Raw genomic sequence first — 23,285 nt, forward strand, 5'->3', positions numbered from 1 at the left:
GTCCCATCTCCGTGGCAATGTGGTTTTTCTACATCCGAATCAAAGAATAAAATAGTTAAAAGCTGCCACTTCCTGGCAGTAGATATGGGCCTGATCAAATTAGAACCCCCAAGGTCCAGCTGTTGGGGGAGTGAAATCCACTCTAGGATGTGCTGGAGCCTATCTGTTTGGATAGTCTCTCCAGTTAGTAGGGCTAACTGGACAAGATTGATAGCTTTGGAGCCAAATTCCTGTTGGGCTTCAAATAGAAAGAGAGCCAGGTCACTAAAGAGGGGAAAGAGAGAGAGAAAAAATGAATTACGGGAATATTTTCAGTCTGCTTATATAAATAATACCTAAATCACCCCAGTTGCAGCCTAGTGTTCCACAGTTCTGCAGAAAACGGGAAAAACTCTTCTCCCATTTTAACTGCCACAGTCAACAGTAAAACAATTTTTGCCTCTCTACCCTGAAATTTTCACACTCCTAACAGCTCAACTTCACCAGGACTCCTAAAACCCCAAGTTCTGGTAAAGAAAAATAATCCTTCAAAGACGTTACAGACCTAATACTGCTCTTAAGATGGAGTCATCATCTATCAGTTCAAACGTATCACACCCTCTGTTTAACGGTAGCCTGGCTGCTCAGAAATCCTAATTGTGTCTCCTAGAATCCAAAGTCAAAAACAAAAAGCCTTACCTCGCATGAACACTGAAAATATAGGGAAACTAGAAAGCCAGGACCTTGTAACTTCCCAAGATGTGTGAGGGTTGTTTCAGCCTCTGGAATATTTCCTTTCTACCTACAAAAGCCAAGTCTGCCATATTGCTTTTCTTTATAGAAAAGACTTGTCTTCCTCAAATTGATAGCAGGAAACCTTTAATGAAGGTTACTTATCCATGGCTTTAATTGGGTCTTTTAATGAAAGCTTCAATTCACATGTTAATTGTTAATTGGGTTTCTGACCACAGCTAGTTAAAGCACAGCACAGCAGGCTTACAAGTTTAAATTCCTGCAAAGACTTTTATTAGAATCACATGGAGGGCTGCTGCTCAAAAACTTTTTCCCTTTTAAGATCACCTTTAATCTTTAGTTTCCTTAGAGGCAAGGCAGGGGAGGGGGAATAGCCTAGAGGCCAGCAAATTTCTCATTAGCACAACTCTATCAGCTTACTTCCATTTTACAGCCATAGAAAGCTTAAAGGAGTTCTAGTTCACATTTATCAGCACCACCTGAGGCTTAAGGCCCAAAACATTCTATAGCAACATCTTTTAACAAAATGAGCACTTAAAGATAGTATTTGTCAGATTAGGAGTAAGGTTTAATCCAAGTTTCTCTGCCACGCATGACATGCACTTCTGAGTATTCTTCCATGCACAACAGTTGCAGGATGGCTAAGAATTAAAGACTCAAGACTACTTAATAGGCTGTTATATCCCACAGAAACATCAAGGACTCAGCCCCACTAACCTAGTCAAGATCAAACGATAGGCCATCTTGAACCCTAGATTTGAACAAATCGTAACTAACACACACTTCTCCAACAGATTTATTTTTTTTGTGAGGAATGGATTTTGAGGAGAAAAAACATGGGGCAGAGAGGTATGGAATAGAAAATAAATACAAATGTAAGCTGTTTTGCTAGTTGTTTTATAACCACAACAAATTAGTACAGAGAATACCCTGTACAAAACAACACAATAAAGGTTCAAAGATTGAGGTTGTTCCCTTAGGCAAGGCTGAAGATTTCAGTCTCTGGTATTTGGAATTTAGGCTGCAGTCCTTGTTTTTGGATGGATCACTGGGTGTGTGGCACAGTCCATGCTTTTAACCAGATTTGAACAGCAGAATGGCCACTTGGCCCAGGTAGAAGTAGATGAAGTGTTTGGTTTCATGTGTCACGTAACTACCGAAGTTCCTCCCCACAATGCAGTGCCAGGTGGGGTTGTACTTCTTGTCAAACTCCTAGGGGTGGGGAAGAAAAAAAAAACTAGAATTTTAGTGCTAAACCAGAAGTCAGAGTTTGCCTCCTAGAGAAGCAGAGCCTGTAGGGGCAGAAAGGAGGAACGTTAGCATCTGCAAATTCTTAGAATGAAAGAATGTCCCCAAGCTCCAAGTCGCCTACATAGTGCATTAATGCAAACATACTTGCAATCTGAGCTAAGCTGGGAATGGGGGCTGGGCAAGTAAATAAAGGGCAGAAAGGGCAGCCTCAAAGACAGGGTGCTTTGTTATCATGGTAATTTCACCTTCATAACTTCTGTAATCTTATTCATTGACAGCAGGTGACCAACAACTGTAGTTTATCATGTTCTTATGTGTAAACTAACTATCCTCCTACTGTATATCATAGGCCCCAAAATCCAAGAAAATGATATTTAAGCCCCAAATTCCCCATTATAACTAATTCCTTAACTGCACTCCAGTATCACTGAAAACAAAAGACTTCCAAAAGGACAAAACCTCAATTAGCACCTAAACTATTGTGGATCAAAATTTAAGGGAACAAGATACTTGGCATTCCACTGTTCCTTTAAGAATGCCGGAAGCAAAATCTGAGCCACCTGGTCAAATTTTATTAATTATGATTTCAACAGTCCTCCTGTCCGCATCTGTCCTGATGGTGCTTGTCTACCAACTGGTCCACAAAGAGAGCAAATTGCAGGAACAACTTTGCCCTATTTTCCCCACCCCAAGGGGCTCTGGGGACTAGAATGTCTGTATTAATTTCTTCACTAGCTGACCACAGGCAGGAGCCGAAGCTAATCTTTCTCTATAAAATTCTTACATGTCTCTCTTGTGAATTACGCAAAATTTGGCTACTCATATTGTATGCAGCGTGAACGTCTTTTAGATCTATTAAGGGGAATAACATTCTCACAAGCCAGACGAACGCACTGCTGCGTTGCTCAAAAAAGGCATCTCTATTCCATCTTAAGTCTTTCATCTTCCCATTCTCAACTGGAACCCTCCCACGGCTTAGGCTGCCAGCTTCCTTCCCTTCCAGAACACACAGCTCGAAGAAGTTGGCAGTCCTGCCAGCTTTCTACAGAGTGCCATTTACCAAGCCCCCACCCCAGCCCTCAACCACCACCACCACCCACTTTCCCTCAACTGCAGACTAAAATCCCCACTGGAAGGCTGGCAAGATCTCCCTCCGGCCCGGCTGGAAACACCCACGCAGCGCCCCCTCCGGAACACCCAGATGGATCCTCAGCGCAGGAATCCTGCAGAAGGGGGAACCGCTGCTCCCCGATCCTAGAAACCGTTGCTAGGTGGCGTTTTCCCCCGCAGACCTGGGTAATAAAACAACTTCGGGCGCCCAGGGTCTGGTCTGCCCAAGAGGAGCGCAAAATTCATCTGCGTCCTTTCTGGAAACCTCTACCCCCCGGAGCTGCCTCGCGAGCCCCCAAGGATCTCCGCCAGGCGCTCTGGGGACGCAGGATGGGAGAGAAAGAACTAAGTTGTAACTCGCCTCGGCTGCGCGCAAACGGCCCGCGCCCCGTCCTCACCTTCTTAATATGGGCCGCAATGTCCTTCTCTATGTTGTATTTCTCCAGCGCCTGAGTAGCACACTCCACCGAGTCCTGCTGCATCTCCTCCGACATGTCGGCATTTTTGATCACGGCCTTTCGGTCGCACATGGTTACCTGCAGGGCGACGCCCAGAAGAGGAGTGAGGAGTTGGGGCGCGGGCTGCGCCTGCGAGGCGCCAGCTCCCCCGGGGCGCCCCGCCCGCCCCACGCCCCCCTGGGACTACGCCCCCCGCCCCATAAGGCGCGAGCCGCGCGGACCGAACAGCGGGGGAAGTCCGGCGGGGGACGAAACCAAGTTGCGAAGCCCCCGGAGCCCGCGAGTGTCTCACCGCGGAGCAGGGGCTGGCCGACTGCGACGGTCTCCTGGGGGAGGGGCTGGCAAGGCTCAGACCCAGCAGGAGCGTCCGTCGCTACCGAGGCCGTGGCGCATCTAAGGAGCCCCAAGCCCGCCGCAGCCGCCTAGCGCCTAGGCCCCGCCCTGCTCCCGCCGGCCCCGCCCCCCGCCGAACGTCCCCATTGGCTCAACGCAGCTCCCAGGACTCTTCCATTGGTCGACGGACTCAATGATTCCCTCAGGATCTTTCTGCTGCATTTTGTTGCAGACCACAATGCACCGCTCGCGGCGTCGGTTGCCCAGGCAACGGGCCGCACGCGGAGAGACGGTGAGGCCCACAGACCCCCAAGGCAGAGCTGGGGCGGGGGTCTAGGAGGCCGGCCAGCGGCTAGAGGCCTGAGAGGGGAGCTTCTGCCCGAGCCAGGGGAAGTGATTTCAAATTTACGGATGTTGTCCCAGACTGTGTTCTCGAACAAGGGTAGTCTTAGGAAGTTGGGAGCCTTACGCACCCCCCCACCTCCACCCCGGGTCGGAAGGATTTACAGATTCTGACTAAGGTGGCCCATCCCTTCACTGAAAGGGTATCTCTGAAGCCGGGGCAGCTTCAGGGGCAAGCGACCACTGAAGTCTCAGTAGAGGGGCCCCGGGGCTTGGCTTCATGCTCTACTGTCTCATTCTTGAAATTCTTAATTTTTTTTAACAAGGGATCCACATTTTCATTTTGCATTGGGCCCCGCAAATTATGTAGCCAGTCCTCTTCTGAAATATTGGGGGAATCTTCAGGAATGGGAGAAGGTTTCCTTATGAATTAAGGGATTATCCCCGAGTGGGGGTCTCCCTGCTGGGCAATACAGACCTCCTTTAAGTTAAGGGGGTGGAGGGCCCTCTGGGTGGATTGGGGAGTCCTGATCCTGGGTGTGTGCCCAGGGTGGGGCTTCCTGCTCAGATGAGGCAGACTTTCCTGTGTAGGAGTTTCTTGGTTGGGGGTTTATCTCTCCGGCAGAGGTGCCCTGATGTATAGAAAGGCATCCCTCAAAGATATTTCCTCTGGCTTAGGGAGGCTAACCACTAAGTGGTTAAAAAAGAGGGTCTTGGGGCTGGCCTTGTGGCCTAGTGGTTAAGTTCCGGTGCTCCACTTCCACGGCCCAGGGTTTCGCTGGTTCAGATCCTGGACTCAGACGTGGCACCGCTCGCCAGGCCACGCTGAGGCAGCGTCCCACATGCCACAACTAGAAGAACCCACAACTAAAATACACAACTATGTACTGGGGGGGTTTGGGGAGAAAAGCAATAAAAAAAAAATTTTTTTTAAATAGGCGGAATAAGCAGCTCAGGTACAACATATGCATATCAATTGAATCAAATTCAGAGGCTTTTCCTAGTTCCAGGTTACTCATGGCGGGATTGGTGGTGTAAGGAGTTAAATTAGTTCTGTATGATGTGGCTCCTGAGGTAGAAGTTGGGTTGGCAGCAGGAGTGAGGCTAATTAGTGCTTCTGCCTGACTTGGGTGTACCACTCAGAGCTGCGGAATCTACTGGTGATGCCAGAACCTGAATCCTGAATCTCTTGGGGACCTTTACTTTTCATATATGTGTGTGTGTGTGTGTGTGTGTGTGTATACATATATATATCCCTCTGATCTATGATTTGGCCAGCTTCTTATTTAAACAGAGGAGCTGAGAGTAAGGTGAATAGGGTCATAAGAATAACAGCTGTTTACTGAGTGGTTTCTTACCACCAAGTGCTTTGTGTTCATCAGTTATTCCACACAACAGTGTGCCTGGGACCCCTCCCTCCTCTCTCCCTCTTGGCATCGCTGTCCGCTCACTTAGATTTTAGCTCAAATGCCACCTTCCCTGCACTCCCATCTCCACTTGCCCTCTCCCACCACCTTTCAATTACTCTCTACAACAACACTTTTATTTCCTCCATGGTACTTGCCTTATTTATTCCTTCAGAGGAATTATCTCATGGATTTATTTGCTTGGTTATTGTCTATCTGTCCCTGCCTGTCTTGTTCACTGCTGCATCTTCAGCATCTAATTCAGTGTCTGCCGCATGGTATGTATTGAATCAAACATGCATTGAATTAAAAAATACCGGATTTTATATCCCCATTGTACAGATTAGGAAATTTACCTTCAGAAGGTCATGCTGTTAATAAACGAGTAAGTGCCAGGTCTGGATGACCTTAAAATCCATTCCCTTCAAGGGGCTGGCCCCGTGGCCGAGTGGTTAAGTTCGCGCGCTCCGCTGCAGGCGGCCCAGTGTTTCGTCAGTTCGAATGCTGGGCGCGGACATGGCACTGCTCATCAAACCACGCTGAGGCAGCGTCCCACATGCCACAATTAGAAGGACCCACAACTAAGAATATGCAACTATGTACCTGGGGGCTTTGGGGAGAAAAAGGAAAAAAATAAAATCTTAATAAAAAAAAAAATCCATTCCCTTCAATACTACCTTAATACATTTAGCTGAGTAGACAGTGTGCCTTTTTCTTATTTACAATTTTGAAGAAAAGGAGTGGAATGGGATGATGTTAAGGTTTTCTAACAGATAATAGGATTTTGTTTGATAAATGCCTATAGGTTTTTCTCCATTTGTAGCACCTGCCTTCCTTAGCATCTCCTGTGTTTTCACTGCTCATCTAAACTAGATCTTGACCCTAATTTTATTTAAATGTGAAAAAAGAGCATTATCAGAAACCCATGACTTTCTGGCCTATGTTTAACCCCCAAAGACCCTTTGGAGATATTATTTCTAGGTACCAAAAACTTTTCTGCCTCTTTCATTCCTTTATCACTTATTTCTGCAGAATCATTTCTCATTTCCTATCTATTTATCCCACAGTGGGGCAGGCAATAAGTATTCCCTAATTATCAGAGAAATGTACTGTGCAGCACTTGGATGCTTGAAATATATATCTAGGGCTGGCCCGGTGGTGCAGCGGTTAAGTTCGCGTGTTCTGCTTCTTGGCAGCCCGGGGTTCTCTGGTTCGGATCCTGGGTGCAGACATGGCACTGCTCGGCAAGCACCATGCTGTGGTAGGCATCCCACATATAAAAAAAAGTAGAGGAAGATGGGCACAGATGTTAGCTCAGGGCCAGTCTTCCTCAGCAAAAAAAGAAAGAGGAGGATCGGCGGTAGTCAGCTCAGGGCTACTCTTCCTCAAAAAAAAAAAAAAAAAAATATATATATATATATATATATATATCTCTATCTAGAATTTGTTACAGCCCCATCCTCAAGGAGCTTGTAGTTGACAATAACCTAATCCTTCTCGTATCATAGGTTTGGGGGTTTGAAAGGACTTTAGAAATACAGGGGCCCAGGAGGTAACGTTAATGAGTCAGGCGAGGTAGGTGGTACAATAGGGAATGGTGGGGACTATGGCAAATAGAAAAGCCCTTTTAAAGGTGCAGGCAGATGTTGCCATTTGGGAATGCTGACCTAGTGTTGCTAGATCTTCTGATTTTCAGGAGAGATCAGAAATCTGGATTATTTCTATGAGAAACATAATTTTTAAATGTTGGTTACAAATTCATTTTTTAAAACAGAGTGCAGTCTAGATATGGCCTATCGGCCTCCAGTTTGCAACCTCTTATCCAGTTGAATACCCTCTTTTTATAACCAGAAGACAGGCTCAAGGAAGGTATAGTGTAATCAAAAAATATATACTTGGTCTTTATCCAGTGTTCCTGGCACAGAGCTCTTAAAACCCTTGGAATTTCCTGAGTGATGAGAGTGTCTTTTGTTGTTCATAATGAACCCCTATGAACTACACCTGAGTTTATGCTAATCAGGTGACTCTTTAGGGTGAAGGGGGCTAAGTAGCTTCAGATATCTAGAAAGCTGTTCGGCAGAGGAACCAACCATGTGATTAGAGAGTTGAAACTGTTAACCCTCTATCCTCACCCATGTCCCCTTCCCTCATCCCCCCCATCTCCTGACCTCCTGGGAGGGGAGGGGGCTGGACATCGAGTTCAGTCACCAGTGGCTATGCCTACGTAATGAAATCTCCATAAAAAGCCCAAAACCTTGAGGTGCTGTGAGGGTGGTGCACCCAAAGAGGTCATAGAAACTGTGCCATCTCCACCCTGATACCTTGCGTTATGCATCTCTCCCATTTGGCTGTTCCTGAGTTGCATCCTTTATAATAAATCCGTAATAGTAAGTAGAGTACTTTCCTAAGTTCTGTGAGTCATTCCAGATAATTATCGGAACTGAGGAGGTGGTGGTGGGAACCCCCAAATTTGTAGTCAACTGGGCAAAGTGAGAGTAGCTTGGGAACCCCATTTGCAGCTGGCATCTGCAGTGGGGGCAGTCTTGTGGGACTGAGCCCTTAGCCTGTGGAGTCTGCACTAACTCTGGGAGTCAAGGTCAGAAGTGAATTGAATTGTTGGACATCCAGTTGTTGTTGGAGAATGGAGAATTAGTGTGGAAAAATAAGTATTTGGTGTTAGAAAAACAAACAAACAAAAAAACAGTGGTGTCAGAAAAAAAACACCATAGAAGAGAAGGGACGTGTCCATGATACACAGTGATTTAGTTATGGAGCCTGATTTCTAAGGTCCTGGTCTGACTCCAAATCTACCGTCTTTCCATCACATCAGACAGATTGCTTTATCCTTGGGTGGCAGGGATTTCATACTTTCTGGGAGTAAATGGAGCATGTCCTCTGCTTGCCACTTGGCACATAGTGTTTGCTGAATGAATGCTGAATAAATGAATAGGTACAGCCCCAAAATGCCTGCACTTAGAGCTGCACGAAGACAATATCTGGTGTAGTTTTGATTGGCAGCAGGGAAGATTCAGCTTATCAGCTCATTGTTGGCACAAGGGGCATTCTATGGGAAGGGGAGAAAATGGAGACTTAGTAGCTTTTTTTTTTTTTTGGTGAGAGAGATTGGCCCTGAGCTGTTGCCCATCTTCCTCTTTTTTCTTTCCTCCCTAAAGCCCCAGTACATAGTTGTATATCCTAGTTGTAGGTCATTCTAGCTCTTCTATGTGGGACGCCTCCACAGCATGGCCTGAAGAGGAGTGCATAGATCTGCGTCCAGGATCCGAATCAGCAAACCCGGGGCTACCAAAGCGGAGCATGCAAACTTAATCACTTGGCCACAGGGCTGGCCCCTCAGTAGTGTTCTTGGTTGATCAGAACCATCCCATCAGATTTAGAGAGCCCAAGAATAGGTCATTTCCAGCATCTTCTGGAAGTTCAGATGACGCTAAAGTAAACTCACTAAGACTCCACCAAGCAGAAACCCTAAAGTTTCCTAAATCATCCTCATGATTTTTGCCATACCTGCACCCTATCTTTACTATTACTTATTCAATATTCTTCTTTAATTAAATTTCCTTGATGATATATCATCACCATAAATGGAAAACCAGTCTCATTTGTCATAAATAGAAGATAACTATAAAATAGAAATAAATATAGTTTTGTCCTCATATTGCTGAACTGATCTCGTTGAACTGCTGAACTGCTGATGTGTCCCACACTTGAGAAATGCTGCCCTAGAGGAGGGTTCTTTTTTTTTTTTTTGAGGAAGATTAGCCCTGAGCTAACATCTGTGCCCATCTTCCTCTATTTTATATGTGGGACAGCATGGCTTGACAAGCGGTGCATAGGTCCTCACCCAGGATCCGAACCAGTGAACCCTGGGCCACCAAAGTGAAACTTGTGAACTTAACTGCTGCACCACGGGGCTGGCCCTTAGAGGAGTGTTCTTAAAGGGGGCCCATGGATGGATTTCAGAGGTTTCACAAGCCCTCTGGAATCATGCATAAAATGTGTGTTGCACTCACAGGCATTTTTCCAGGGAGAAGATCTATAGCTTTCATCAGATTCACAAAGGGGTTCAGAACCCAAGGAAAATAAAGAACAATTGCTCTAGGGGCCAGCCCCGTGGCTGAATGGTTAAGTTTGTGCACTCCGCTTTGGCGGCCCAGGGTTTCACTGGTTCAAATCCTGGACACAGACACGGCACTGCTCATCAGGCCATGCTGAGGCGGCGTCCCGCATGTCACAACGAGAAGGACTCACAACAAAATATACAACTATAAACTGGGGGGATTTGGGGAGAAAAAGCAGAAAAAGAAATTGCTCTAGAATACCCCAGGCTCCTGGAATGAATGTAAGATTCCTTCACCAGGTCCCACTGAATTGGCCTATCTGGGGTTCCAGAGCATTACATATCTAGGCAACTCAATCTATTCCACTCCTAGTGGCTAAATGTGCTTGAAAACCCTTCTGAGCCTGAAAACATGCATTTCCTATTCTGACCACGGGAAATCATCTTGGGGGAGGCACAATTTCTGAGAGCATAGGCTTTAGAATCAGACAGACCTGGAAAAAACCTCAGTTGTGTGACCTCTTACTAGTTAGTTAATCTCTCAGAAGGGCAGGTTCTTGATTTTTAAATGGAAATTATTCCTTCATTATAGGGTGGTGGCAAGGATTATATTAAACAAGGCATCTAAAGACCTAGCCAAGTTCCAAAAAAAGGTAGCTATTGCTGTTGTGTACTGAGACCTTACCGTGTGCCAGGCATTTGGGACACATGATCTCACTGACCTCTCACAACTCTATGAGGGGGATTTCAAGAACAGCTGGTCTCTCCATTACACAGATGAAGAAAATGAGGTTTGGAGAGGTAAAATCCCTTGCCTAAAATCACACTTCTAGGAAATGATAGAGCTGGAATTTGAGCTCTGGTCTGTCTGATTCCACAGTCCCACATAGTAGTTGGAACCTCTGAGTTGCCCCGCTTCCCCAGACAAAGGGAGCTGATGCATTTTCCTGGAGACTCTAAACATCCCTGGCCTCTGGCAAGAGTACCCTAAATATATGTTGGATGGATGGATGGATGGATGGATGGATGGATGGATGGATGAAAGGATGGATATTTCAAGCTAATTCAGCATTGCTTCCTCTCAAACTTGACCCTAGATTAGTCATTGACTTTCTTGATCTTCTCTGGACAAAATACCTTGTACCTTAGCCATCAGATTTTCCCAGGGCCTTCAGAAAACTCCCTGGAATTGTTTGTAAGCAGGCTGAGGGATTCCTCGCAAGGCTTGGAGCACTAGCCCCCCACAAACAGCCTAGAAATAACCACAGCCTGCTCCACCTCCACCCCACCACTGGCCCAGGATTGCGCTGCGCCCAGCCCTGACCAGCAATTACTTTTCAAGATTTTCTGGGACCTCAAGCCCTTTCTTGGACCATGAGTTCTGTCACCAAACTAGCAGCTCCAGCCTTCCCTTATCTGAAAGGAAGTGTGAAATGTGACCTTGCAACCCCCAGAGTTGATTCAAGAAAGGAGGGGCTCCCCAGAAAGGAGGGGCTCAATGGGAGAGTGCACAAGGCCTAGGTCCGAATCCAGAAGCTTCCTCCCCACAGAGAAGGGCTGGCACTAGCCTGGGGTTGGCAGGGGAACTGAGCTTTGGAGCCAAGTACTATACTGCAGTGCAGGGAGAGTGAGGTGAGAGGCTGGGACAACTCGGGAAGAAAAATCTCCCCTCTGGCCAATAGCCAAGCCTCAACTGAGTAGACAGACACCTCTGAAGGCTCATTGCTCAGCCTTCTGTCCATAGGGGCAGCAGATATATTCAGGCACATGCAGAGCCCAAGCAGGCCCCCTCAGCTCCCAGTCAGTGGGCAGAGCAACCCAGAGCCGAGGCTAAAAGTACAGACTTTGAGGCCAGGGTGTGCATCCTGACTCTGCCCCTCCTAAGGCATGTGACCTTTGGTAAGCGAGTCCACCTCTCTTTTGTAAAGATAGGATTGCAATAGTCCTTGCTTCTCAGGGACAATTTGGAGATTGAGATGTTGCACATAAAGTATGTAGTGCAGGACTTGGCACATGGCAAAAGTCAATGATGCTAGCTACCAATTAGCATGCATGTTACCCTAAATCAGGAGTTTTCAACCTTGGCACTAAGCTTTCGGGCCAGAAAGTTTTTTGTTGTGAAGGCCCATCTTTTGCATTGGAGGATATTTAACAGCATCCCTAGCTTCTACCCACTAGATGCCAATTGCACCTCATGCCCACTTGTCAATCAAAAATGTCTGCAGACAGCGCCAAACAGCCCCTGGAGGGTGAAATCACCCCCTCTGGAGAGCCATTGCCCTAAAAAATCTAGACTGAGTCTGAATGTGACAGATGCCAAACTCACAGCCCCATGTAAAGACCACAAGAGAGGCAGGCCTACTTACAGACACAAGGATGGGAGGTCCAACACTTATAGAACAAGCTCCCTCCAATGTGGACAAAGAGGCAGGACGTGAGTCTGCTCTAGAAGCTGAGTCCCCTTTGACTCACTAGGCAACCTCGGTGTCACTCTTTAATTAGATGCAAAGTGTCCCTGAGTTAAATCTCAGTTATTCTAGGGCTCCAGACAAAGGGACAGGTAGTTGGTATCTAATTTCTGGCATCTCCACTCTTAATCACTGACTAGGAGAAAACCTGACTCTTTGGAACTCAGAAGTTCATTCAGAGTTTCATTCACGATTGCTGAAAGATTTTTGAGAGAGAACTAGGTGTCACTCACTGTTCCAGGTGCTCAGGATTGTGATATTGTGATTGATAATAAGCAATATATATTATGGGGGCCGGGCCAGTGGCTAGCAGTTAAGACTTCTGCGGCCCAGGGTTTGCCGGTTCAGATCCCAGACACGGACCTACACACTGCTTAACAAGCCATGCTGTGGCAGGCATCCCACTTATAAAATAGAGGAAGATGGGCATGGATGTTAACTCAGGGCCAATCTTCCTCAGCAAAAAGAGGAGGATTGGCAGTGGATGTTACCTCAGGGCTAATCTTCCTTAAAAAAAAAAAAGAAATATATATATTTGGTCTTCGTCCTGGTTCCTGGTACACAGCTCCCAAAACCCTTGGAATTTCCTGAGTGATAAGAGCAAGGAGAGCATCTTTTGTCATAGTATTTAGTCTCTTTTCCTCAGTTCCTAAAATCCCTTCATAGCCATTAAGGTGAAATGGGTGTTTTTGTTTGTTTGTTTGTTTGTTTGTTTGTTTGTTTTTAAAGATTTTATTTTTTCCTTTTTCTCCCCAAAGCCCCCCGGTACATAGTTGTGTATTCTTCGTTGTGGGTTCTTCTAGTTGTGGCACGTGGGACGCTGCCTCAGCGTGGTCTGATGAGCAGTGCCATGTCCGCGCCCAGGATTCGAACTGACGAAACACTGGCCCGCCTGCAGCGGAGCGCGCGAACTTAACCACTCCGCCACGGGGCCAGCCCCGAAATGGGTGTTTTTTACTCATAACAAGCCCCTTTCTACCACAACTGGGTTTACGTTAATAATGTGACTTTTGGAAAGCCTCTAAGGATGAGAGCTGGTTGCCAGTGGAACCAATCATGTGATTAGAGGGTTGGAACTTTCAGTCCCACCCCTGACCTCCGGAGAGGGAAGAGGGGCTGGAGACTGAGTTCAATCACCAATGGCCAGTGACTTAATCAATCATACCTACGTCATGAAGCCTCCAAAAAAACCTCCAAAGAACAGGGTGCAGAGAGCTTCCAGGTTGGTGAACACGTGGAGATGTGGGGAGACTGGCATGCTTGGAGAGGGCCTGGAAGCTCTGTGCCCTTTCACATACCTTGCCCTATGCATCTCTTCCATCTGGCTGTTCCTGAGTTATATCCTTTCATAGTAAACTGGTGATCTAGTAAGTAAAATGTTTCTCTGAGTTCTGTGGGTTGCTCTAGCAAATTAATTGAACCCAAGGAGGGCATCGAGGAGCCTCTAATTTATAGACAGTTGATCAGAAGCACAGGTAACAAGCTGGGCTTGTGACTGGCATCTGAAATGGAGTGAGTGGGGCAGTCTTGTAGGACTGAACCCTTAACCTATAGAATCTGATGCTATCTCTGGGTACATAGTGGCAGAATTGAGGTGAACTGTAGGACACTCAGCTGGTGTCCAGAGCATTACTTGTTGGTATGAGGGAAAACCCCTCTTCCCCACACATAGTGATTGGTGACCACAACCCTATTAGGGATGCACAAGAGAACAAAACAGACAGAGTCCCTTCTTCATGGAATTTATATTCTAGTAGGAGAATAAAGATAATAAGCAAAAATATGTCAGACCCTGATAAGTGCAATGGATAAAAATTAAGTAGAATAAGAGAACCAAGGGTGACCGGGGTGGGGGGAATGGGGGCGAAGCAGTGGGCAGGTCTTATTTCTGGGCAGGCCTCTCTGGGCGGATGCCGTTTGAGCCAAGACTTGATGACCTGGCTACCAGGTGGAGGATAGGGTATGGGGAAGCTGGTGGGAGCAGACAGTCAGTTAGAGGCTGTTGCAACAGTCCAGGCAAGAGGTGATGGTGGCTTGGACCAGGCAGAGGTAAGATGAGAGGTGGCTGGATTCTTTTTTTTTTTTTAAGGAAGATTAGGCCAGAGCTAACATCTGCTGCCAATCCTCCTCTTTTTGCTGAGGAAGACTGGCCCTGAGCTAACATCCATGCTCATCTTCATCTACTTTTTTATATGTGGGACGCCTGCCACAGCGTGGCTTGCCAAGCAGTGCCATATCCACACCTGGGATCCGAACCAGTGAACCCTGGGCTGCCAAAGCGGAATATGTGAATTTAACCGCTGTGCCACCGGGCCAGCCCTGTGGTTGGAGTCTTGATATCTTCTGAAGGTGGAGCTGACAGATTTGCTGATTAATTGAAGGTAAGGTGCAAGGGAAAGAGAGGAGTCAAGCATGACTCCAAGACCTGTGGCCTACACAATGAGAAGAATAGATTGGGTTGAGGAAGGCTGGCCAAAACAGAAACAAAAAGTTTTGTTTCTGTTTTGGCCATGTTAGGTTTGAGATGCCTATTAGACGTTCCAAGTGGAGGTGTCAGATATGCAGTTGGATATATGAGTTCTGGGAAGAGGTCCAGGTTAGAGCTATAATTTGGGGAGTCATCAGATCATAGATGACATTTAAAGCCATGGGACTGGATGAGATCACCACTGAGGGAGGAGTACGTCTAGATGGAAGAGGTAATGCTTATTCAGCTGTCAGCATTCACTGAGCCTTTACTCAGAGGGCCAGGCCCTGAGCTAGGTGCTAGGTACAGAGATGTACATCCTTTGGCACTTGCCCAAGAGATGCTCCATTACTTATTTAATTTTTCCTGCCTAAGTGCTTTGGCCACTTAGAGGATAAACACTGAGAGTTCCTGCCCTGCCTCTTAGTCACTTATTCACTGTTTCAACACATATCATTGAGCACCTACTCAGTACAAGGCCCCCATCTAGGCACTAGGGACATTAAAGTGAGATATGGCTCCCATCCTAATGGAGTTTATATTTTGTGTGTGGAGGAGGTGGGCATTGAACAAGATGCACACAATGATGTGATTACAGTTGTGGCAAATGAAATGACAGGGAAGGTGGGCTGGTATGAGAGCTTTTTTATTTTTTTATTTTTTTATTTTTTTTGAGGAAGATTAGCCCTCAGCTAAACTACTGCCAATCTTCCTCTTTTTGCTGAGGAAGACTGGCCCTGAGCTAACATCCATGCCCATCTTCCTCCACTTTATACATGGGACGCCTACCACAGCATAGCTTTTGCCAAGTGGTGTCATGTCTGCACCCGGGATCCGAATCAGCAAACCCCAGGCAGCCAAGAAGCAGAACGTATGAACTTAACCACTGTGCCATGGGGCCAGCCCCAGTAGGAGAGCTTTTAATGGGGGCACTGCCCTAGCCTGGGAGGCAGAGAAGGCTTTCCTGGAAAGTCACATTTGAGCAGCAATCTAAAGGAGTAGGAACCTAGGCTAAGGGGAAATTCAGGGAGCTTCTCAGGTGGAAGGAACAGCATACTCAAAGGCCTGAAGACTGGAAGGAGGTTGACAGCTGAAGGAAGAACAGCTTGGCTCCACAAAAGTGATCTGGGGGAGGAGAGATGAGGCTGAAGGGGTGGGCAGCAGCCAGACCTTCAGGGCCTTGTGAGCCTGGTTAAGACACATAGACTCATCCTGAGGCCACCAGTGGCCCTGAAAGGCTACAGATGAGGATCACATGATCAGAGGGTCACTGAGGAGAGTGGGCCAAGGGGGCCCAGTGCGGCAGCTGGGACACCAGTGAGGAAGTTCTTGAGTGTTGCCCCTTTGCCTCAGTCTCTCAGTTCCTCCATTTTAAACACGTTTGCAGAGGCCCAGTTCTCTCCAGGGCAGGGGGTTATCCTTCTCTCTCCGTAAGAGCTGAACCCTTGGTACCTCCAAACTTGTCATCTGGGCATCTCAAAGTCAGAGCTTAAGGCTGGAACATGAAAATCTGTTTCTTCCAGGAGGCACATCCCCCTAGAAGCTCCAAGATATTATTTAATCAGCAGGGGTGCCAGGTGGCTCTGGCAAGAGCCTCTGTGACTATTTTCTATCTGAGTTCATATAAATCACCCTCCTGGATTTATGGGCCCTTTACCACCAGGCTATAAAGTAAAATAATGCAATTCGTGCAGCCAACTGAGGCTGTTCTCAGTGTCAATGTCACAGCCATTACATATGGGAAATATTTACAGAGTTTTTAACCAATTGGTTTTCTTTCCTGACATCCATTTTATATTAAAAATTATAAAAATAATATGTACACAGTAGAAGATACAGAAGAACACAAAGAATAGATTCTAAATATTAACTGTATGGAGAGAACAATTCTTAATATTTTGCCCTAAATACATCGAGTCTTTTTTCTATGCATATGTATATATATGTATGATACCTATATCGTATACCTATACCATATATATGACACCTATTACACTGTATGTATCATTTTCATTACCTGCTTGTCCATGTCTTTAAAAAGCCTTCTACAACATAATTTTTCAATAGCTCCTTAATAGTCCATAACTTTTTGAAACAATCCCTTATCATTGGACATGGGTTGTTTCCAATTCTTCAATATTGTAACAATGTTTTGTTCTGATGAACATTCTTCAAAGTTAAAAATAATCTTTATTTTATTCCACTTTCAGAAGTAATAGGTACTCATCATATAAAAGTCAAACACTGCAGAAATTTAGAATCTGGAAAAGAAAGTTTCTGGTAATCTTGCAACTCAAAGATAACAACTGTTAAAATTAGATTTTTTTTTAATGCATATACTGTAATCGTTTTTTTCTTTCTTTTTACCAAAATGGGATGATTCTACATTTTTCCTGTCACAACATATAGATCTACTTTATTTTTTAATGCAGTTCTCTTCATTCCCACCATCACCTCTACCCATCCAACCACCCACCCACCCACCCCGCTCTGTATGCACGCACTCTGCCTCCCCTCCAGTTATCAGACATGAACCGTTCATGCTCCTGTCTAAGGCCATATCCTCGGCACTGAATCCATCTCCTCTCACTCCCGTGATTGTCTCTTCTCCCTCTCTTGCATCATCAATTTCCCATCTACTGGATTGTTCCCATCAGTGTACAGACCTGCTGCAATGTTCTCCATCTTTAAAAAATGCCTCCCTTGACTATACATTCTCCTCAGCTCTCCTCCAAAGAGTTGTCTGTACTCACTGTTTCCAATTCAGAACCGTGAGAAATAAATTTCTGTTGTTTACAAGCCACCCAGTATATGGTGTTTTGTTATAGCAGCCTGAACAGACTAAGACACCCCCATTCTCTCTTCAATTCATTCCACCAAAACAGCTTATCAAGGTCACCAGTGACTGCCATGCTGCTAAATCCAGTGGCCAGTTCTCAGCACTCTCCATTGATGTATTTGTCACAGTTGCTCTCCTCCTCTCTGAAGTGCACTCTTCGCTTGGCTTCCAGGACCCCCAGGACTCCACCAGTCTTCTCCTATCTCACTGGCTGCTCCTCCTTAGCTTCATCTGCTTGTTCCACCTCTTCTCCGTGACCTCTAAGGAAGGAGTGTCCCAGACCTCAGACTCCGGGCCACTTCTCATGGTCTCCATTTTTATGACTTTAAATACCATCTCCATGCTGATGACTCCTGTCTTAGTCTGTTCAGGCTGCTATGACAGAATACCATAGACTGGCTGGCTTATAAGCAACAGAAATTTGGGGCCAGCCTAGTGGCGCAGCAGTTAAGTTCACATGCTCCGCTTTAGCGGCCTGGGGTTCGCCAGTTCAGATCCTGGGTGCAGACCTATGCACTGCTTCTCAAGCCATGCTGTGGCAGGCATCCCACATAGAAAGTAGAGGAAGACGGGCACAGATGTTAGCTCAGGGCCAGTCTTCCTCAGCAAAAAGAGGAGGATTGGCAGCAGATGTTAGCTCTGGGATAATTTTCCTCAAAAAAATAATAAAAAATAAAAATAAATAAACAACAGAAATTTATTCCCCACAGTTCTGGAGGCTGGAAGACCAAGATCAGGTGCCAGCATGGTCAGGTTGTGGTGAGGGCCCACTTCCTGGTTCATAGACTTCCATCTTCTCACTGTGTCCTCACAGGGTGGAAGGGGCGAGGGTGCTCTCTGAGGCCTCTTTTTTTGGTGAGGAAAATTCTCCCTGAGCTAACATCTGTTGCCAATCTTCCTCTTTTTTGCTTGAGGAAGACTAGCCTTGAGCTAACATCCATGCCAATCTTCCTCTATTTTGTATGTGGGTCGCTGCCACAGCATGGCTGACAAGTGGTGTAGGTCCGCACCTGGGATCCAAACCTGTGAACCCAGGCCACCAAACTGGAGCACATGAACTTAATCACCATGCCACAGGGCTGGCCCTTCTGAGGCCTCTTTTATAAAAGTCCTAATCCTATTCATGAGGGTTCTACCCTTATGACGTAATCACCTCCCAAAGCCCTACTTCCTAATACTGTCACATTGGGGGTTAGGTTTCAACACATGAATTTTGGGGGCTATATAAACATTCAGTCTATAGGAACCCCCAAATTTGTAGCCAGCCAGGAAGAAGTGTGGGTAGACTGGGATCCCTATTTGCAGATGGCATCTGAATGAGGGTAAGTCTTGTGGGACTAAGCCCTTAACCTGTGGGGGTCTGCACTAACTCTGGGTGTCAGAATCGAATTGTTGGACACTCAGTTAGTGTTGGAGAACTGATACAGGAAAATGACACATTTCGTGCCAGAGGTGATATCAAAAAAGAGACACCACAGGAAGTCACTGAGTATTAGCACAGTGCTAGATATAGAGACTTCAATAAATATAAAAATTATAAGCCACAAATAGAGAAAAAAAAGACGTGAATAAATGGAAAGTGATACCAAGTTTCTGGATGGGAAGGCCAAATATAGCAAGAATGAAAAAAATTTCCCCATGTAAATTTACAGATTTAACATCATTCCAATTAAAATACCAGCAGGATGCCATATAGAACTTGATAAAAAGATTCTGGAATGTGCTTAGACAAATCAACCAGCAAAAATACTGAGGGAATGAAAGGAGCAACAGGGGACAACTAGGCCTTTCAGAGGTACAAACTGGGAGAAAAGTTCTAGACTTGGGTCACACAATTCTTGGCACCACTGAATACCAACTCCTTAAGTCAAGGACCTCAAGGCCAAGGAGGGTTTGGTCAGGCAAAAGATTGGGGAGGCAGAGGTGGAGAGAGAATCAATGTTCCAAGGAAAAGACCTGCAAAGACCACTAGTCTTCAGACACAGCAGATCCTACAGAAGTGGGACATGAGGAGAGGCTGGTGAGGCAGATAATAAAGGGCCAAGATAAAGGTGTGGAGATGAGGATCTCTCCAAGGGGGCAGACACTGTCTCCTACACTGCTGTGACCCTAGCATCTAGCTCAGCGCACACAGTAGACATTCCATAGATATCTTGGAGATCCTTCCATACCTGCACATATGGACTTGGTCTTTTGAATGTCTGCATAGTATTCAGAACTGTGCATTTCTCATTTAACCAGTCTCCTCTGGAGGAACCTTGAGGTTGCTTCCAGGTTTTTTTGGAATCATAGTTATTATTAATAAACATCCTAGCATTTTGAATACAGCTCCCCCTGCGCCTTCTTCCTCAGGCCCAGGAGGGATCATTGGATTTTTGTTTGGTCCTGTTCTGCTCTCCTTCTGGCTTGCAAACAAGCACCCCTTTGCTATTCCCAGCTCCCCTTGGAGACTGTGACACTATACTCCCCTCAGGCTCTCCCCTGCCCCCAGCCTGAACCTCTCATCCTCTTTACAAGCATCTTATTCATCAGGGATGTACAATAAACATTTGTACGGTAAAGGCAATCTCAAACTGATTTCCATTGAGCTGCTGAAATACTTAGGACTTACATGTATAATCTAACCCCGCCAGGCTCTGATTTACATCAGGGCATCTCACTCTAAGTCACTTGTGGCTCTAGAGTGAGAAAGAACACCCCTGCCCCCCACCCCATGCCCTGACTGTGCGATTTAGCTTCCTTGAAGCACCAAGCTCTTTTCTGTCCTCTCAGTTTTCTTTGCACATGCTTTTCCTTCTGCCTGGAACGCTTTTCTTTTCCTCCTCATTCACCTGGCTAACACCAGCTTCTTCTTCAGGTCTCAGCTTAGAAGCCTCTCCCTCCAGGAAGTCTTCCCTGAACACCCCACTCCAGTCTGGCTTGAGAGCTGCAGGAGCCCCGTTTTTCTCATAGCACATATCTCACTTCGTTGTAGTCGCCGTTTTAGTTGTCTGTGGATGGTGTGAGGGCAGAGTTTGGGTCCTGCTCACCATCGTATCCCCAGCGCTCAACACAGAGCCAGGCAGTTCTGTGGCTTAATAAATATCAGTTGAATGAATGAATAAATGTCAAGTGGGCAAGGAGTGGAGAAGTCACCAAAGTCCCAGATGCCATGTACACAACCCTGGGCTCTTAGAGTTGGAGTTGAAGCATTCCATGAGGGAAAAAACCTGGTCTCCTGCAGGCAACTTCAAGGAGTGTGCCACGACACCACAAACTGGCAGCCAGTGAGAAGGATGGAATAACAAAAGAAACAGCCAGTGAGAAGGATGGAATAACAAAAGAAACGGGTCCCCATCTGCCTAGCTCCAGGGAAGGTGTGTCAATGTGACATTCAGAGGAGCCCTGCCCATGTGCTGACTGAGGGGGAGAGCCAGCCTCAGCCAGAGAGAAGGAAGTTCAGCTACCGTGCACGTGTTACACTGGGGGATGTGTGCCTTAGAAGCTTCTTGGCTCTCTGTTCATTTTTTCCACTTTTTAAAAATCTCCAGATATTTCCTATATTTGTTTTTTTGACCTTTAAGGAATGTCTTTACTTTTGAGGTGCTGTTACCAAATTATATTGACACAGTTCAGTAAAAATCTGCTTAGTACAAAATTGATTTGAGTCCAAAAAACATTGGGATTCTATTAAATAAATGCATTCTCTTGCTGCATCAAAAAACATTACTAGCACTGTCATTAATCATTTCGCAACCCTTTGCTCGTATTTCTGGTTTACTTTGCCGTAAACTAAGTTTCAAAGGTATGTGACAGAGTAGAAAATATTTAGGGAAAAGTTCTGGGTTGAGGGTAAGGAATTTGGGGCTTAGAAAATAAAATGGTGAATTTGAGAAGCCCATTTGCCATTGTGTACTTCATTTCCCCTTTTCTGGACCTAGGACAACTCTCTCTTTAAGTACTAGTGGATAAAATCACTAGTGTTTAGGAAGCACCTACTACGTGCCATCACAACAAGGCTGTAAATGTAAGCAGTTGGTCCCAATGGTTCTTAACTACTTTTAGTGGGAGATGGGGGCGTGGTTTACACACCTTTGAGAATGGTGAACTGCATCATCCTATATGGTAGCCACTAGCCACATTTGGCTATTAAAATTAAAATTAATTACAATAAATACAATTAAAAATTCAGTTTCTCCTTTGCAGTAGCCACATTTCAAGTGCTCAATAGCCACATGTAGCTAATGGCTACTGTATAGAACTCAGATATAGATTTCCATCATTGTATAAGGTTCTAGTGGACAGCACCGCATGGATATTCTCCCCAGAATAAAGATTTTTCTGTTCACATGCAGTATTTTGCATCCAACTTTACAACTTATACAACTCTGCAGGGTCGGGTGGGGGTCAGGTGGGGGAGGCAGTGGTTCACTGATCCCTGAAGCCCTTGGATCCAAGAAAAAGAAGCCCTGATATGCCAAGCTATTTGAGGACTCCATCTCAGCATATAACAAGTTGGCAAAAATTGAGCAACGAAGCGGCTACAAATTCAGTATACTCACTGCTTTAAATGCACCTCGTATAAAACCAGACCCTTGGGTTACTGTCTGGCTGCATTCAAAGAAACATCAGTTTATTATCCAAAAATAATTGAAAAACAATGTTCAAGATTTTCAGCAGTCGCTTAAGAAAGCACAAAAGGGGAATAATATTCACAACACACTGAAACTCTTCTTGAATCGTCTTTCCCATCTTTCTCTTCTCATCCTCCCACACATGGCACTTGCTTCCCGAAAGCTCTCTGCATGCCCCTTCCAAACTCTCTCCAAACCTCCTAGTTCTGCTGCTGATTCTCTCTCCCTGCACAGCCCAGCCCCAGAATATTTTATTTTATAGTGGCACAAATATAGTGGCAAAGAAAGACAGAGAGAAAGCTCCCAGGGTGCTGTGACAAGGGACACATTCCGCAGCGACCCAGCCCACAGCTCTCCCTGCCAGCCTGGACCAGTTTGTCCGAGATGACTCATTTTCCCCCTGATGGTCTACTCCCCCATCACTTCCTCTTCTGCCCACTGCTCCCAAGGGCGAGGGTCCGGAAGAAGATCATGACTGAACTTGACAGAGAAGAAAACATTTTGCTGGGATGCCAGAGGGCACTGATGTCACAGGGAAAGGGAGGAAACCAGATGGGCAGGTTCACAGAATGTTTTATCTCCAGTGTTAATTTTTTTTTTTTTAATTGGGCATTGCCCTACTCCTTAGTAGGGAGTAAATGGCTTGCTGTGGGAAATGAATTAACTCTTTTAACAGTCTGTCAAGGTCAAAGCCTTCTTTTCAATCTGAAGACAAGCCCATGGGTGCCATTCTATCACCATATAAGGAATGATGAATTTTTTTTGAGTTCCTATATATTGCAAGTGAAATCTTCTCACTCTAGGAAGGGCAGTCCTATCCCACGTATCCGAGGATTCCAATGCCCATCCACCATCATTAGGTCATGCACCCCACCCCTACGCTGCATCTCTAATCCCTTCAGCTCTCTCTTCCTACTGAGAAGGTCTCATCGGAACATAACTCCTTAAAACCCTTCAGTGGCTACCCACTGCCCTCAGGAGACTCCAAACTTCATAACGTGGTCTACTAGGCCTTGCCAGCCCCAACCCCAGCTCCTCTGCCTACTTGAACTGCTAACCCCAGCCATACTGTAGGGCGATGGGAATTGTCCCCAGTCTTCCTTGCTGTCTTCTCTCTGGGCAATTGCTCATGCTATCCTTTTTGCCTGAAAAGGCCTCTCCTTCTTCCCTATGGGTAACTCCTACTGGTCT

At 45.9% G+C, this 23,285-nt stretch overlaps 1 protein-coding gene and 1 long non-coding RNA gene across 2 annotated transcripts; one reads left to right on the plus strand and one right to left on the minus strand.

Annotated features, from left to right (window-relative positions):
• Positions 1 to 1,512: 1,512 nt before the first annotated feature.
• On the minus strand, positions 1,513 to 5,017 carry DYNLL1 (dynein light chain LC8-type 1). The gene is made up of 3 exons (XM_008507153.2): positions 3,844 to 5,017; positions 3,492 to 3,629; positions 1,513 to 1,944 (listed from the first exon to the last, which is right to left on the minus strand). The coding sequence occupies exons 2-3, from the start codon at positions 3,621 to 3,623 to the stop codon at positions 1,807 to 1,809; spliced, it is 270 nt and encodes an 89-aa protein (XP_008505375.2). The 5' UTR covers positions 3,624 to 3,629; positions 3,844 to 5,017; the 3' UTR covers positions 1,513 to 1,806.
• On the plus strand, positions 4,121 to 21,184 carry LOC139084716 (uncharacterized). Its single transcript, XR_011542367.1, has 3 exons — positions 4,121 to 4,176; positions 14,388 to 14,556; positions 20,339 to 21,184. It is a non-coding gene; the product is annotated as an uncharacterized lncRNA (long non-coding RNA).
• Positions 21,185 to 23,285: the final 2,101 nt, after the last annotated feature.

The sequence above is a fragment of the Equus przewalskii genome, chromosome 7 (assembly GCF_037783145.1).
Source record: "Equus przewalskii isolate Varuska chromosome 7, EquPr2, whole genome shotgun sequence".
Lineage (NCBI taxonomy): Eukaryota > Metazoa > Chordata > Mammalia > Perissodactyla > Equidae > Equus > Equus przewalskii.

Bases quoted from the DNA above. Each gene is read 5' to 3' on its own strand.
- DYNLL1 (XM_008507153.2), bottom strand. From the start codon at position 3,623: ATGTGCGACCGAAAGGCCGTGATCAAAAATGCCGACATGTCGGAGGAG. The intron at 1,945-3,491 runs GTGAGGACGGGG...CCCCACCCCTAG, and splicing joins TTGCGGCCCATATTAAGAAG to GAGTTTGACAAGAAGTACAA.